The sequence below is a fragment of the Tasmannia lanceolata genome, unplaced genomic scaffold (genome assembly GCF_043159265.1).
Source record: "Tasmannia lanceolata isolate RefF3 unplaced genomic scaffold, GAP_Taslan_0.1 ptg000011l, whole genome shotgun sequence".
NCBI classification, from domain to species: Eukaryota; Viridiplantae; Streptophyta; class Magnoliopsida; order Canellales; family Winteraceae; genus Tasmannia; species Tasmannia lanceolata.
In genome coordinates, this window is record NW_027518688.1 from 24,044,484 (window position 1) to 24,059,082 (window position 14,599).

At 39.7% G+C, this 14,599-nt stretch overlaps 1 protein-coding gene across 1 annotated transcript; it reads left to right on the plus strand.

Moving 5' to 3' along the window:
• The first annotated feature begins 10,792 nt into the window (after nucleotides 1–10,792).
• LOC143886295 (uncharacterized) lies at nucleotides 10,793–14,599 on the plus strand. The gene is made up of 2 exons (XM_077390234.1): nucleotides 10,793–11,337; nucleotides 13,515–14,599. The coding sequence occupies exons 1-2, from the start codon at nucleotides 10,955–10,957 to the stop codon at nucleotides 14,266–14,268; spliced, it is 1,137 nt and encodes a 378-aa protein (XP_077246349.1). The 5' UTR covers nucleotides 10,793–10,954; the 3' UTR covers nucleotides 14,269–14,599.

Below are 14,599 nucleotides of genomic sequence, written 5' to 3' on the forward strand. Positions count from 1 at the left end.
TTTTTTGGTTGGTTAGATTAGTAGATCTGGGACCCGCCTTTTTCTGGTTAGTATCTTTTTTGGTTACAGTCTGCCACGATTCACTTTAACAGGGGGGGCGCATAATCCTAAAGCGGGGTGAAAAAATAATCTCCAATAATTATATGATGACTGAGCGTATGAACACGTAAAGGTTGGCCCACTAGTTATGCATGCTGTCCACGTATCTTATTAGTTGGTTCACTGATCAAGACACGTGGACAGCCACTCTATTAACTTGAATTGTGGCAAGACTTTAACGCTTTTTGACGTCGAATCACGTAAGGGGGCGCATTATCCTACGTGTGGGCGAGTGGCGGGGGTGGGGGGGGGAGTAAAAATTTTATCCTAGGAAGTTTTTAGTAAAATTTTCGTCCCATCTCATGTTTGGTTGCCTTTCAGCACTAGAATTTTTTTAATCTCACTCTTGTAATGATTGCTTATGTGGATGACATAGACTCCGTGTCCCCTCTTTCTCTTTCCTAGGGAATGATGTCCTCTCTCTTTCTCTCTTCCCTCTCTTCTCCCTTCCCATATTTGGTAATGACACCCCTAAATTTTGGCAGGAACTTTTGAAATTGTAAGAAAAAAAAAAAACCTAGCAAATCCCCTTGACTTCACTGTTTGGATTAAAAACTCCCTAGGATAAAAATAGGGCAGTGATAAATCGACTCCCCAAATGTCTATCTCTCTCCTTTTTCTCTCTCTAACCTAGAGGAGAGAGAAAGACACATGGGGAGTCGATTTATCAATTTGGGGAATCGATTTTATCACTCCCCTACTGGCAACCTAACGAAAAAATCCTAAAAGAACCAAACCACCAAAACAAAAACTAGACCTTTTACTTTCCGCTCTTCATTTTTAATGGAGGGATGCTTCCCTCATTCAAGGGACTGGAGCGTGTCATTTGCCAAGTCAATCATCACTTAACAACAATTCCGAAAAAAAACATACATACTATATATATTATATTAATAAGCTCTTAAGCAAGTGGGAGGAAGCCCTATTCTTAAGGGCACTAGCGACAGGGTTTGATAAAGTCATGCAGACTTGCTCGTCCTCTTTTTGAAGTGGTTGAGGGCATTTAGGGGCGAGCTTGGACTTGAGCCATGGACCCAACGCCCATATGGAAACACACAGATGCACCCTGTTTCCATTTCATTCTGATTGACCCTAGGGACTCTCCTCGTCTTGGACTTCGGGTATTTTGTTCTTGCGGGGCTTCTGCAGTGGGAGGGTTGTACTCATTGTGTACTGCTTTTAGTATTCTCAATAGGCAAGTAAGTAGAGGGAATAAAAAACAAGGAAAACTAATAACAATAAAACAGATGAGGAAAGGCACATTTCCTTGGTTGGAGTTGGACTCAAAAAAATGAACATCGAGCAACTCTGGGATAGTGGGATGGAACTTAGCGCCATGGAACTTGGAGATTTTGGGGGGGGGGGGGGGGGGGGGGGGGTGTGCAGTCCGCCCGGAAACCATCCTAGAGAGAGGGGTCCGAACGGACCAAAGCTCCCCTCTTCGGTAACCGATCAACCCAAATTTTGGGTGGTTCTGCTCCCTTATACGATTTTTGCTCTAACAATCACGTCTTCCTCCTTTTAGATTATTGCCAAAAGTTGAAATGATTCATCTTTATTTGTGGAACCAACTGTTATTTGCCAAAAGGGGTGCTACTCTAATTCTGTGACAGGAGCCAAATTCTAATGGTGCAGAACTTTTTGTGTGACAAATTACATTTACGAGGCCCGACACCCTATTGGCTTTTAGGGACAGAGGCCTATAACCTTTAACCATTGCGAATGAGGAGTGTAAGATCCCACATCGGATAGGGAGAGACGATTGTTGGGCTATAAATGTGGATTCTTCATCTCACCGTGTAGATGCATTTTCAACATCCCCAAGGGGCGGGACCCTACGGCGTAGATCGAGCACAGGAGTGCTGCTAGAAAATAAAAGCTGGGAGGGTTTGAAGCAGACAGTAAAACCTTGATTGATATGGTCATTGACAAGAAGGATCCCCCATGGCCTATTAAATATTAGGGAAAACTACTAAAAACCCCTATATCAAAACTTATCGGCAAGAAAGCCCCCAAAAAAATTGGGAAGTGATATTTACGCCCCTTTTTCATCACCAGGGACACCTATCAATGGCAAAAAGGGGGCTCATGTACTTTATGTCGGAAAAATCCAGAGGCTTTGATTGCAAAGTACACTGGCAAATGGGTGTCCCTGGTGATAAAAGGGGCGTAAATATCATTTCCCAAAATTTTTTAATTACCAGTACTAATCATTTTTTGCCTTAAATAACTTTCAGGTTTTTCTTTACTGATTTTACCCTTACCCTTACAATTAATTTTAGAAAATGTTACTTTTGATGAGAAACAAAAAAATTTATGCCTAAAATCTCTCCCTCTTTCCATCAATCATTTTAAATCATCTCTCTCTTTTTCGCTCTATATATCACTAGCATAAGTAATACTAGTAAGAACACATAAGAATTCTGCATGATATTAGCCGAAGAAAAGATAGAGATCTTCAATAGAGTCCAATGGGATGAACTGGGCAGTTTTAGGTGTACGAGTCTCAATAGAATCAACAGCTTGAACGGCTGTGATCAATCTATCGTATCGATCTGAAACAAGTTATCAACATCTTTTATTTTCAATGAGAACATCAATATAGATGACACAAAGAAGGCATGTAGGGATGATATTATTGGTAGCAACAGCTTAAGAAACAAAAACCCAATTGCTGGATTTCAAGCTACCCTCCAAAGTGCCATTTTCTCAAAAGATGTTGCAAATGAATTTTAAAGCAAGAAGAAAGACAAGTTTTCCGGTGAAGTCGATAGATCAAAAGACCTTGAGAGTTCAAATGTCATTAAACAGAGAGAGAGAGAGAGGATTGTTTTGTATTCAAAACCATTTAGTCTGGCGGAATTGAGCCAGAGATTTAAGGGATTTACCTTTTGCTATGGTAAGTAATGAAGGGTAAAATCGGTAAAGAAAAACCCAAAAGTTATTTAAGGCAGAAAATGATTAGTATTGGTAATTATAAAAATTTTGGGGGGGTTTTTTTCATATATGTTTTGATCTAGGGCGTTATTAGTAGTTTTCCCTAAATATTATTGGCAGGAACTTCAATATTTGGTTTTAGAGTTGAGGCCAAAAGTGTCTCATCAATTTGGAGAAGCTAATCAGGTTGCTGCCTCTTTAGCTAATTTTGCCTGGTAGTGGAAGGACCTTCCTAGAAGGGCTAGGTGCACCTTAAGATGTGACTCTTTGGGCATTCTAGGTATTCGGTGCATGTAATTTCCCTTTTGTTTTGGTTTTGAGGTAAGGTGGTATGCCTCCCTCTTATACTTTTTTTTATTCTATCAATAAAATTTTGAGGTGCGCCCCGGTTCCTAGATAAATTTCGGGGAAAAAATGTAAATAGGCTATACACTATAGATTATCTCCATAGGATGATCCTAACCCTCCAATTTGTATAGCGATTGCAGAGATTATAGAAACCGCTATGGATCGGAGGGTTAGGGTAATCCTATGGAGGCGATTTATGGGGCACAACCTATTTATGTTGTGGCCCAACATTTGATCTATGAAGTGGGCATCACTGTACTTTTCTAAAAATATTGGACTTCACATAGACACAACATATAAAAACTCCCTTCAATGAGATTAATCTCAGCCCTTCACAACAGAGTGAAAGGCTGATTTCTGGGCGATGAAATTAGTCACGATGGAGGTGAAACTGCCTCTCTCATACCTGTGACTAGACATGTAACCATAGAGGCCGGGCTTAAAAGTGGTTGGAACCCTAAGCTCTGAACACAATTGAGCCATTCTCCGGAGAGGTATAATCATCTCATATCCTCCTTTCTTTTTTATGATGGATCCATCAAGCTTTCAAAGTGTTAACTACATCCTCTGAACGAAATAACTATGCCTAGAAACATAATTCTTATAAGAAAGGGATTTGCTAAGCAATTTCGTGGAAAGCCATTTCACGGCTCAATTTTGCAGGAGATAGAGAACAACCACCTCACCTGAATTAAATAAATAAGACAAAATCTGATAAAAAGTGAGCCTATGTCGCTCTCTCATGCAAAAATAAGCTCCAAATGGATTTTCGCTAAATTGCCTAGCAAATCCTTAAAAAAATTACGTTTTCTTGGAAGTAATCGGGAAATTTTGAAAAGTATGAATGCTTTTTGAAAATACGCGCTTTTTCTTGAATGTGACAAATTCGAACAAAACACTATTTATTGGAAAATTGCAACTTAGCTAGAACCCGGAATTCTTTTACCATCAAAAAAATTTTCACATAAAATTTTCTTTTTCCTACCTTCAAAACGGCGTCGAAATAAATAGTTGGCCATTGATAACTTCCCAGTATGGAAACTTCTCGGGTAGAGATTATCAACCGTGTAAATGTAAATAGGGTTACAATAAATGTAAAAACCAATGCTATGATGTTATAATAATCACTATCTTAAGATTTAGTGTGTGTTTGGCGTACAGTTTAAAACACTGTTTGGCGTTTGAAACACCGTTTTGCGGCCAAACGGCCGTTTGAGAGTGTTTGGATGCGCAGCCATCGTTTGAAACGCCGTTTGAAACACCGTTTGGGCTGTGGGTTTTTACGTGTTTGCCCTCACCAAAACCCATTTTTACATATATGCGTGCGACTTTATGCGTTACGTCAAATACCAAAAAAGTGGGGGTATTAATATCATTCTTGAGGACACAAATTTGTTAAATTGTTAATATTTAATTCAAAACAATGAGGCTGCTGATATCATTATATGATCTCTTAATTTTGATTTTTTAATGACAAAAGAATTAAAAGAAACCCTAGTTTCTTACTTTCTTCATCTACTTTGCAAAGTTGCAAACCCACTCGTCTGCCTCACTGCCTCAGCGCCTCCACTCATCCGTCAAATCCGGCCGTTAAGAAGAAGAAGGAGAAGAACCCCAAAGGTATAGCCTTTTTTTTTGGCAATGATGTTTAATTTTAATAGTGTTTGAATGAGATCCTAATGACCTTTTAATATTGTGCCTAATGAGAGAGTAGTTGAGTTACATTGAGGCCAACCAAACAATGCCCTTTTTGGTCATTTTACCACTAAAACTCCGTTTTGGGGCATTTGCAACCAAACACACATTACCTCCGTTTGCCGTTTTGATCTGGCGAACCAAACATGAAAACGCCGTTTTGAACCAAAATGCCGTTTTGCAAAACGGCGTTTTAAATGCTATTTCAAACGGTACGCCAAACACACCCTTAGTCATCAACGTTTCAGTGTTAAGTATTTGATGCCAAGCTATAGTTTATGGTCCTCTTCACTGAATACGGATCAATTGTTTCTCAATTAAGAAGATTAAACCTCTATTCACACTCCCATTTTTAATAATGGCACTCCCCAATACAATTCTCTCTACGTTTGGTTGCCGAAATTTTTTTTATTCTTGGGACTTTTGTGGAATTTCCGCAGGAAACCCACGTTTGGTTGGTGGGTCCAAAATAATCCCAGGAACCAAAATAACCCCGCACGAAACCCCAGGAAGGAAAACAAAAAAAAAAAACTCCCAGGAACCAAAAATAAGCTTGCAGAAGATTTTTTTTCTTCCCAACAGTTCAAGCAACCAAACAAAGCATTTTTTTCCCACCATAGTCCGATTCGAATGCTAACATTGGATGGGCCACCAATAGGCTGAGGTGGAAGCCCCTTATTGGAGCCTGGCCCTGGCTGACCAGCTCAAGCTGGGAACTGCAGATAATCAAGGTAGAAACCTCGCTGTCAACTGGATGTTTGGGACCCCTAGCCCCGCGACCAAAGACTTGCATGCTGAGCAATATTTTTTTTAGAAGCCTAAATCAAACTCTTTCCTTTCGTCAAAGGAAACCCTACCCTCCATCGATAGCTGATTCTCCCAAGAACCGATACATTCACCCTTGGGTAGAGTGGCCCACATCTTTATTGGTACTACCAGAGGAGGTCCCTCCTTCAATCTCAACGACGGTAGGACCGAACATAAATGACAGAAAGATTCCCCCCCGGTCAGTTGTTCATTACGTTCCGTCGCTTTCCCTTCCTCATCAAGTGCCCGGTCTTGTGCTCGCTCATGCCGATGGGATTGCTATTTTAGCGGGATACTTCCAGGGAGTTTTTTTTCCCACCAATCTCCCAGGAAATTTTTTGTTCCACAAAAATCCCAAGAACCAAAAAAATTCCGGCAATCAAATGTAGTGTTCCTAGAGATGAGAAAAGTTCCACAAAAGTAGGCCTTCTCAGGACCGATAGGGATTGCAAACTCTAATGAATAGGAGTGCAACTCGGGTCGGGTTGAGGCAAACCCTAACCCAACCTGAGATAGCATTCCCTCAACCCTAACCCGAGCCTCGGGTTGGGGATGTTCAACCCTAACCCAGCTCGCCTCCAAATCGGGTCGGATTGGGTTTGGGTTGAGTCAAGTTGGGTTCATCTAGTGCCAAACAGTAAAATACAAGAAAGAAAAATATAATCCTAAGAAAATCATAAAAAAATTAGATGACAGAGGTTAGATTCGGGTCGGGTCGGGTCTCGAAGGCCTCAACCCTAACCAAACCCGAAATTAAATCAGGATGGCTTTTTCCAACCTTAACCAAAACCAAGCCAAGAAAATGCCAAATCAACCCAAGCCAAAATCGGGCTAAACCCGTCGGGTTCGGGTTCTGCCCGACTCTGGTTGCGCCCCTACTAATGAAGCGGAAGTGAGAGCTATCCTCAAGCATTAGGCAGTTGTCTGAGAGAGAGAGAGAGAGAGAGAGAGAGAGAGAGAGAGAGAGAGAGAGAGAGAGAGAGAAATGGATAATTTTATAGAGGAGGGTGATTCCTTAAACGTCATTGGTTGGCTACCATAAATTTGACAAAGTCCTTAGATTTGTTGGCTATCACAAATATTCTATCTACGAATATCGAAAAATCTTTTGCGATGAACATTGTTTCATTAAAATAATAACCGATGTATGAATGAACCCATTGCCACATCTTCATTGATCTGGTCCATAGAAATTGTTGGCTACCACAAATGTGACCTATTTCAAGTTTGATGAAAAATAAGTCCTCTAATAGATTCTAAAGCTGTTGATTTTTTGCTTGCCTCGATGTTATGAAATATGAATAAGATGATGGCTCAACCTCGGACTTCCGACCCGGAGACTCTAGGTCACCCTGTAATAGCCTATGAAATCAACGGTCATGATCACCGAACACATATGCCACGTGTCCACCCGGTCATGATCATCTCCATTCATCAAGATGAGATGTTGATAAAACTATGTTCTATCAAAACAGAAATATAGAGAAGAAGAAGAATGGAAAAGGAAGAGAATGGAGAAAAATAGTGAGTTAATTCGAGTAGACTCATCCTCCAAAGTGCTACAACACAAAACATGATTATTTATTGCTGTATATCCATTCAACATCTACATTATGTAGAAACTGAGAATGTAAAGTAAGAGATATATATCAGCAAAATAGGGAAAGGAAATTAAGGAAATCTACTAGAATATAGAAATAACATAAATAAGGAAAAACAATCTAAATAAGGAAACCTAGTTCTAACTTCTACCAGATGTCTTACAAGCTGTTCACTATTAGGGTTCCAACTCGGGTCGATCTGTAGGAATTTTATTTGGGATTTTACCATAAAATGGGATCAGTTTAGGGTTGATTCCAATTCATTTTTTAGCAAAAGTGTAACCAGACCCTACCCAAATTGCATCCCTAATGAGTATTAGCTCCCTACTTACTGTATTTTGATTGTACCATGTAGAGGTCAGATGACGATCTTTCGATCAACACAACATGTCTTAATCTCATGCTGGATGAAGATATGATCGGCTAGATCAATGTGGAAGCAATCATAATTTAATTTTCTTCCCCTTGACAAAATTTTCATTATACACAACTAAGCAGCTAGGATCATCTAATCGAAGTAAGATCAACAACATTAAATCAAACTCGCCTTGTATGAGACCCAATAAAAAATTCTGTCGGGGTCAAGCCTCTAGTTCAACTAGTCAATGTTTTTTTTTCCTTAGAGGTTCGATCCCTGCTTGCTTAGCATAACATAAAAAAAAAAGGGTGTCCCAAAACTTTTTGGGCCTAAAATTGGGAAGTGATATGCTCCGTATACACTACACGCAGGTGGCCCTGGGAAGAAAAGGGGTGAATATATCTTCCCCAAAAGTTTACCATACATTTGGCAGGCCCACTCCAGGGACCTTTTTAAATTGGTGGGCCCATATACAGATGTAAGAACGACCTTGTCAATGTCAACCCCAAAATACTGGCCCACGGAAGAAAAGGTGCGAATAATAGTATATTCCCCAAAAAGTTACCTCACACTTGTCGGGCCCTTTGTAAAAGCGTAGGCCCACAGTGACATACAGATGTAAGAAGTACTAAGAACGACCTTGCAAATATCAACCCAAAAATCGCTAAAACTGGGTGACCCAGGGAAGAAAAGGGTGCAAATATATAATCCTACGTTACATTTGTCAGGCCCTACGTAAAAAAGGCTTGGGCCAGAAGTCAGATACAGATGTAAGAACCACCTTGTAAATATCAACCCAAAAATACACTAAATCTAGGTGTCCCAGGAAAGAAAAGGGGGCAAATATAAAATCCCTTCGAGATTTACCCTAGATTTGGTGGGCCCTCACTAATAACCACCTAAAAAAGGTAAGCTTTTAATTTTATTACATCCAACCGAGTAATGTCAAAGGGGTGCGAATATAAAAACGCCAACATGGTGTATTCTTTTCTAATTACGGAACCATGAGATAAAATTTCTGACTACGTCATTATTACTTTATACAGGTGCCTATTTTTTGAAATTTCCTTTTTTGACCAAAATACGCTCCTCCCTATTAAATTCTTCCTGGCTGTGATACACCAAGTGTCTTTTAACTGGTTTTTGTCTTATTCACAAGTGTCGTATGTCGTCATTTTCAAGGCCTTGTGTTTTTGTCACTATATGTCAAAATCTAGTGGGAGCTTTTCGAGAAGATAACACTCGAGATATCGGCGTGAGATGATTAATTGCTAAAAACTACCCTATTTGCCTACGCAAATCGTCCTATCCCCAAAAAGCCCATGATAAATTTCAAAATACCAATACCATCCGTTTGGATTTGCGAGGGACTTTCATTGAGAGAGTACGTATTTTCATTTGATGCAAAGTAAAATGCATGTTAAAATACAGTGCAGACATGTTTGACAACCATGGATTTTCCCCCCCCCTAGAATACTACTAGCTTGCCTTGAGGTCGAGCCTCTAGCTCAATGGTCAAGGCTTTGAGTGGTACTGGTTCTTCAACCTAGAGGTCGGAGGTTTGACGGAAATTTTTTTTACTACTTTTGGGAGCGATTTTCCCTTGTTTTTTAAGCCCCCTCTTACTCTCCCATCAATCATGCCCTCTCTGATATTCCCTATCCTCCCTGTCCCTCTTTGGCAAACAAACATCCCTTAAATCATATTTCTGCGAATTAGGTTATAGATTGTATAAACCTATTGTTTTTCTATTAATGAGCATGTTTTGTAATTCGAGGAGGGACATTATGCGAACTTAGAGAGGGAATAGCGTGCATGTTGTGAAATAGGGCGAAATTTGAAATTATCATGTGGCCAAGAAGGAATGGAAGTGTGCTTAATTAACTATAAAATATCGTCACGAGAAATAGTTTTCTAGACAACTTCACTCGGCTGTTTTGCGACACGATGAATAATCTTTACGTAGTTTTAAAAGTTCGTAGTCGTCGCATATGTAACTAATGATTAAGAAAATTACATTACTCTGAGATCGTTTTTGGCAACTAATATATGACACGCGCTCGTTCAATGAACTACTTCTAACTTGAGATTGTCTGTATATTGTCGAGATCGTGGTCATAATGAAAAATGCTACTTATGGAGCGCGTGATAGACCGACGACATACCTTGGCGAGAGTAGTGTGACAACCACGTGGCAATAGCTTTATTTATTAAATCTTCGAAAGCGCTAGATTCTTCCGTTGGTGTCCGTTGTCTATATCAACTTCCGTATCGGGGAGAATCATTATAGTCACCATAATGTCGGAATCAGTTGACAAAAGAATCGACTGAAAACAATATAGATTAACCATAATGCCAACCTCGTGAACACAGCATAGCCTTCAGGAACTGGTCAATTAAGGTCAATTAACATTTTTTAAACCCGAAATTTATCTAGGAACCCAACGTGACACCTTAAAATCTACTAATAAGATAGAATAGTTGTAAGAAGAGGACATAGAGCCTTGCCTCAACCCCCCCCCCCCCCCCCCCCCCCCCCCCCAAAGATAATTGGTTGCATCTAAGAGCTCCTACCGTTAAAACTATAATACCCTAATCAAAACCCACGCTTTGACGCCTTGGCCTTTAGAGCAAAAGACCCCTACAAAATTCTCTAATGAGTGTTTGACCTAAACCCACCTCAATGATGTGGGTGTGTGCAAAATGCAAAGCACAAAACTCTAATTAACTATGACCCAAAGAAGAAGGTCATTTCAGTCATCTAAAAAGTCGTTCAAGTCATCCAAAAGAACCCATACTTGTTATCAAGTCCAATTTCATGAATTCACTAAAAATAGGAACAAAATCTCCTGTCACATCTCACTCCCAAAAGGATAATGTGGTAATTTCACAACCCAGAATTCTATAAAAGGCCCCCAATCCCAGAGGTCTATTTCATCAGACAAGGACACTTGATCCTAGAGAGGGAGAAGAGAAAGCTGCTCCTTAATCTTCCATTGATGGAGAGATAGAGAAGAAAATCTATCTCTTTTGTTGTGCCTTCCTATTTTTCTCCAAAAAAAATCTCTCTTTTATTGTGCCTCCCACTCTTCTCTAGCTCTTATCAACTATGACATCGCAAGACCTTACAACACTTTTTCCTCCCTCTTCATTGGTTGGCCAATCTGAAGAATGGTCGGCTATAGAGAACAAACTGTTCGAGAACTCGATCGCCACTTACGATGAGCAAACACCTGACCGATGGGTGAAAATCGCTGGAATAGTGCCCGGAAAAACACCGGAGCAAGTGGAAAAACACTACGAAAAGCTCATGGAAGACCTCAAATTCATTGAAGATGGACTCATTCCGATCCCTCTTTATCTGAATGAGGACGAGCTTAATAATGATGACCCCCCTAAGCTATCCGAAGTCGCCCCTAAGAAGAAGAAGAAGGGAGCCCGTGTCGAGAAAGAGCGGCGAAGAGGGGTGCTTTGGTCAGAAAACGAGCACAGGTTTATATGGTTTTTTATTTTGTTTGGAATATTTGAAACATGTTTTTTTTTTTTTTTTGGGGGGGGGGGGGGGGGGGGGGGAGAGGGGGGTTGTTTGTGGATTCTGTTTTTTGGGGGTGTTTTTGGGTTTTGTATGAAATGCATGGTTGGTTTGGTAGGTCTAGGGTTTGACGTGATTTTTGTTCTCTTTTTCTTTATTATTATTATTATTATTTTGGTATTTGTATTTGTTTAAATGTTTCATTGCCATTTTCGGTTGAGGATTGTTTCGTCGTTGGGGGTGAAAGCATGCGGATTTTTATGGCTTTTATCATCGTCATTTTGATGGAATTTCATTTTTTTATTATTTTTAATGGTTGGAAACTAGTCATTTTCCGAAATTTTCTTTTGGAATCTTTTTGCTATTTGTTGGACTGAATTTTTAGGAGCATTTTTTTAATGAATTTCCAATTTTTTTTGGAATTGTTTTGTCAATGAATTTCTGATTTTTTATTTCTGGAGTTTCCATTCTTGTTTTCCTATTTTAGTTTTTTGAAATCTTCCCATTAATGTGTTTTTGTTCACTTCAGTGAGAAATGAATTGCTAGCGCCATCGCGAAAGGCATTTTTTTTTTTTTGATAGGTAAGCTGGGGTTAGGCAAGACCCCTACCATATATCATTGATAAGAAAAAATGTAAGAAACAATTAGGGGAGACAAAAGGCATTTTGCAGAAGGGTAAAGGGTCTATTGCATGTCAGACCAGCCATACAGGCTCAATTTTCAGCAGCTTTTGTCTTCATTCATGAGCTGGCTGGTCTGACATGCATTAGACCATCTGCGAAATGCCTTTTGCTATGTACCATAGCAAATCCCCAGTGAGAATGCATGTTGTTTCAGCAAGGTGGGTCCTGTGACATCTTTCTTCTTTGTCCCTTAGATCCTAATGTTTATAAAGTTACTATTTTTAGCTTCATGCATTTATGCATGGGGCAAAGACTCAATGCGGTGTATCATACAAATGGTTCATGTTTTTGTAGAAATCTTATAATTGCAATTGAATATCTGCACTTTTGCTTTGTATGGGTTTTTTTGAAGCCAATGGAAGAAATACTTTCTGAAAATTTTCCTCCTAACCATTTATATGCAGTACTCAGATCAAATCCATCATTTCATATTGGTTTTCTCGGGCATATTTCAGATCTTTCCATCTATTTAGGCAGACCTTCATCCGTGTTGTTTGATACAGTTGCATCTCGTGAGATCACAAATATTAATGGTCAAGATTGTCAAATCCATGATCGGACTAATCAGGACCATCGGATCAACCAATGAATGACACAGATCGACGATCTAGCTTGAGATGATACGAGATCTTATTATCAGAAGGCATTTGACAATCTCGACCATTAATCTTAATGGTGATATGGAGGGATGCACCTGCATCAGAGTCCAATAATCAGTTTTGGACTCATAATCGGATCTCAAAATTCAAAACAAACATGGATGGTAAACATTGTTGAGATAGTAGAGCAGCTTTCTATATTGTCTTATATTGGCCTTTCCTTGCATGCATCCTTGGAAAATAAACTATTTGTTCTGAAAGGGATATATGCTTCTGTTTTCCTTTCTAACCTTTTATTTTGTGGAGATCAATCTATTTAGTGTCGCAAACATCTCAATTTAGAATTTCTATTTATTTATGCTCATTTTAGATTGCTTTTAGTCAAATCTTGTTCATCCATGCATCTTTATTGATGGGTAGTGAACTTGAAAATAGAGATAAGTTGTTATATAATGATTGAATACTGCTATCATTCTCCACATTAAGATTTGAATTGTATTATGAACTTGAAAACTAATAAAGATAATTTATGTTTTAGGAATACAGAATTGAGAAATAGAGAGAATCAAGTTGTAGGAGATAAGTTACATGATTTTGTGCGGGATTGAGCACTTATAAGCACATATTCCTTCCAGAGATGCTATTGTCAATAAGAAATGCAGTGATTTTATGTCCCAAATTCAGTTCTTCTGAGCTGAATCTTTCATGTTTCATCAATCAAATAAAAAATTCTTATAATGGTGTCAAGAATTTCATGTTCAGATATGATTTTGCTGCTCATTCATTATAGTTATATGAATTAGGATTTCTTGACAATCTGATTTACTTCACTCTGATTGTTATTTTTTTCTTAGGCTATTTCTGTTGGGTCTAAAAGCATATGGGACTGGGGATTGGAGAAGCATCTCTAGGAACTTTGTTATGTCAAGGACCCCAACCCAAGTTGCGAGCCATGCTCAGAAGTACAACAACCGACTGAAGAAGGCAAAGACGAGTCAGCGCATGAGCATTCACGACATCAGGACCATTAGTTGGCCACAGACCTTCCTCCGCATCAACCCTTCTCTGCCTTCCCATGTTGTTCCTAATATCAGTCCCCCAACAATAACCACCCAACCTTGGAACATGCCAATGGTGGAAGGTGGTACTGGTACTGAGCTTGTCATTACGACACCTCTCCCTACCGTTTATGCCAATTCCAATGGTGTTGAGAACTTCGCGAAGGCCAATTTCGGGGGTGGGATTGGGTCCTACCAATCCACCGGCGTAATGGGTGGGCTTGGGAATTACCCAACCACCGTCCAAGAAATGGGCGGGTTCGGGAACTTCCCACCACCAAACACTTTCGGGGGCGGCCCATCCACTGGTGAAATGGTTGCGCTTGGGCATTACCCAAACACCGTCGCAGAAATGGGTGGGTTCGAGAACTTTCGACGACCAAACAATTTAAGGGGAGGCCCATCCACCGGCGTAATGGGTGGGCTTGAGAACTACCCAACCACCGTCGAAGAAATGGGCAGGTTCGGGAACTTCCCACCACCAAACATTGTGAGCGGCGGCCCATCCAACGGTTCACAGGTTCCTGATTGGGTGAAAAATTACAGCTGAAAGCAGGAGGAAATGAAGATCTGTTGCATCCTTAAGAGTCTATATGATTGTCTTTTAAACATAGAGTATCTATCTATCTATCAATAATCCCTGTCTTAGTTTTCTTTATGTCTGGTCTATGGTCTGTCTCTTTTATCAGTTTTATGTAGTTTGTCTTCAGTTCATGTCTTAGCGTGTGCTTTCCTTTTGTTTTCAGTTCAGAAGTATACCTAAAGAAATAGAGAGTGTGAGAGTTTATACAGTATAGATGAGAGGTTTCGTACAACATAGGTCCAAAACTATGTAAAGCTCTCTTACCTCTATTGAAATATAACTATTTTCCTTCTATTAA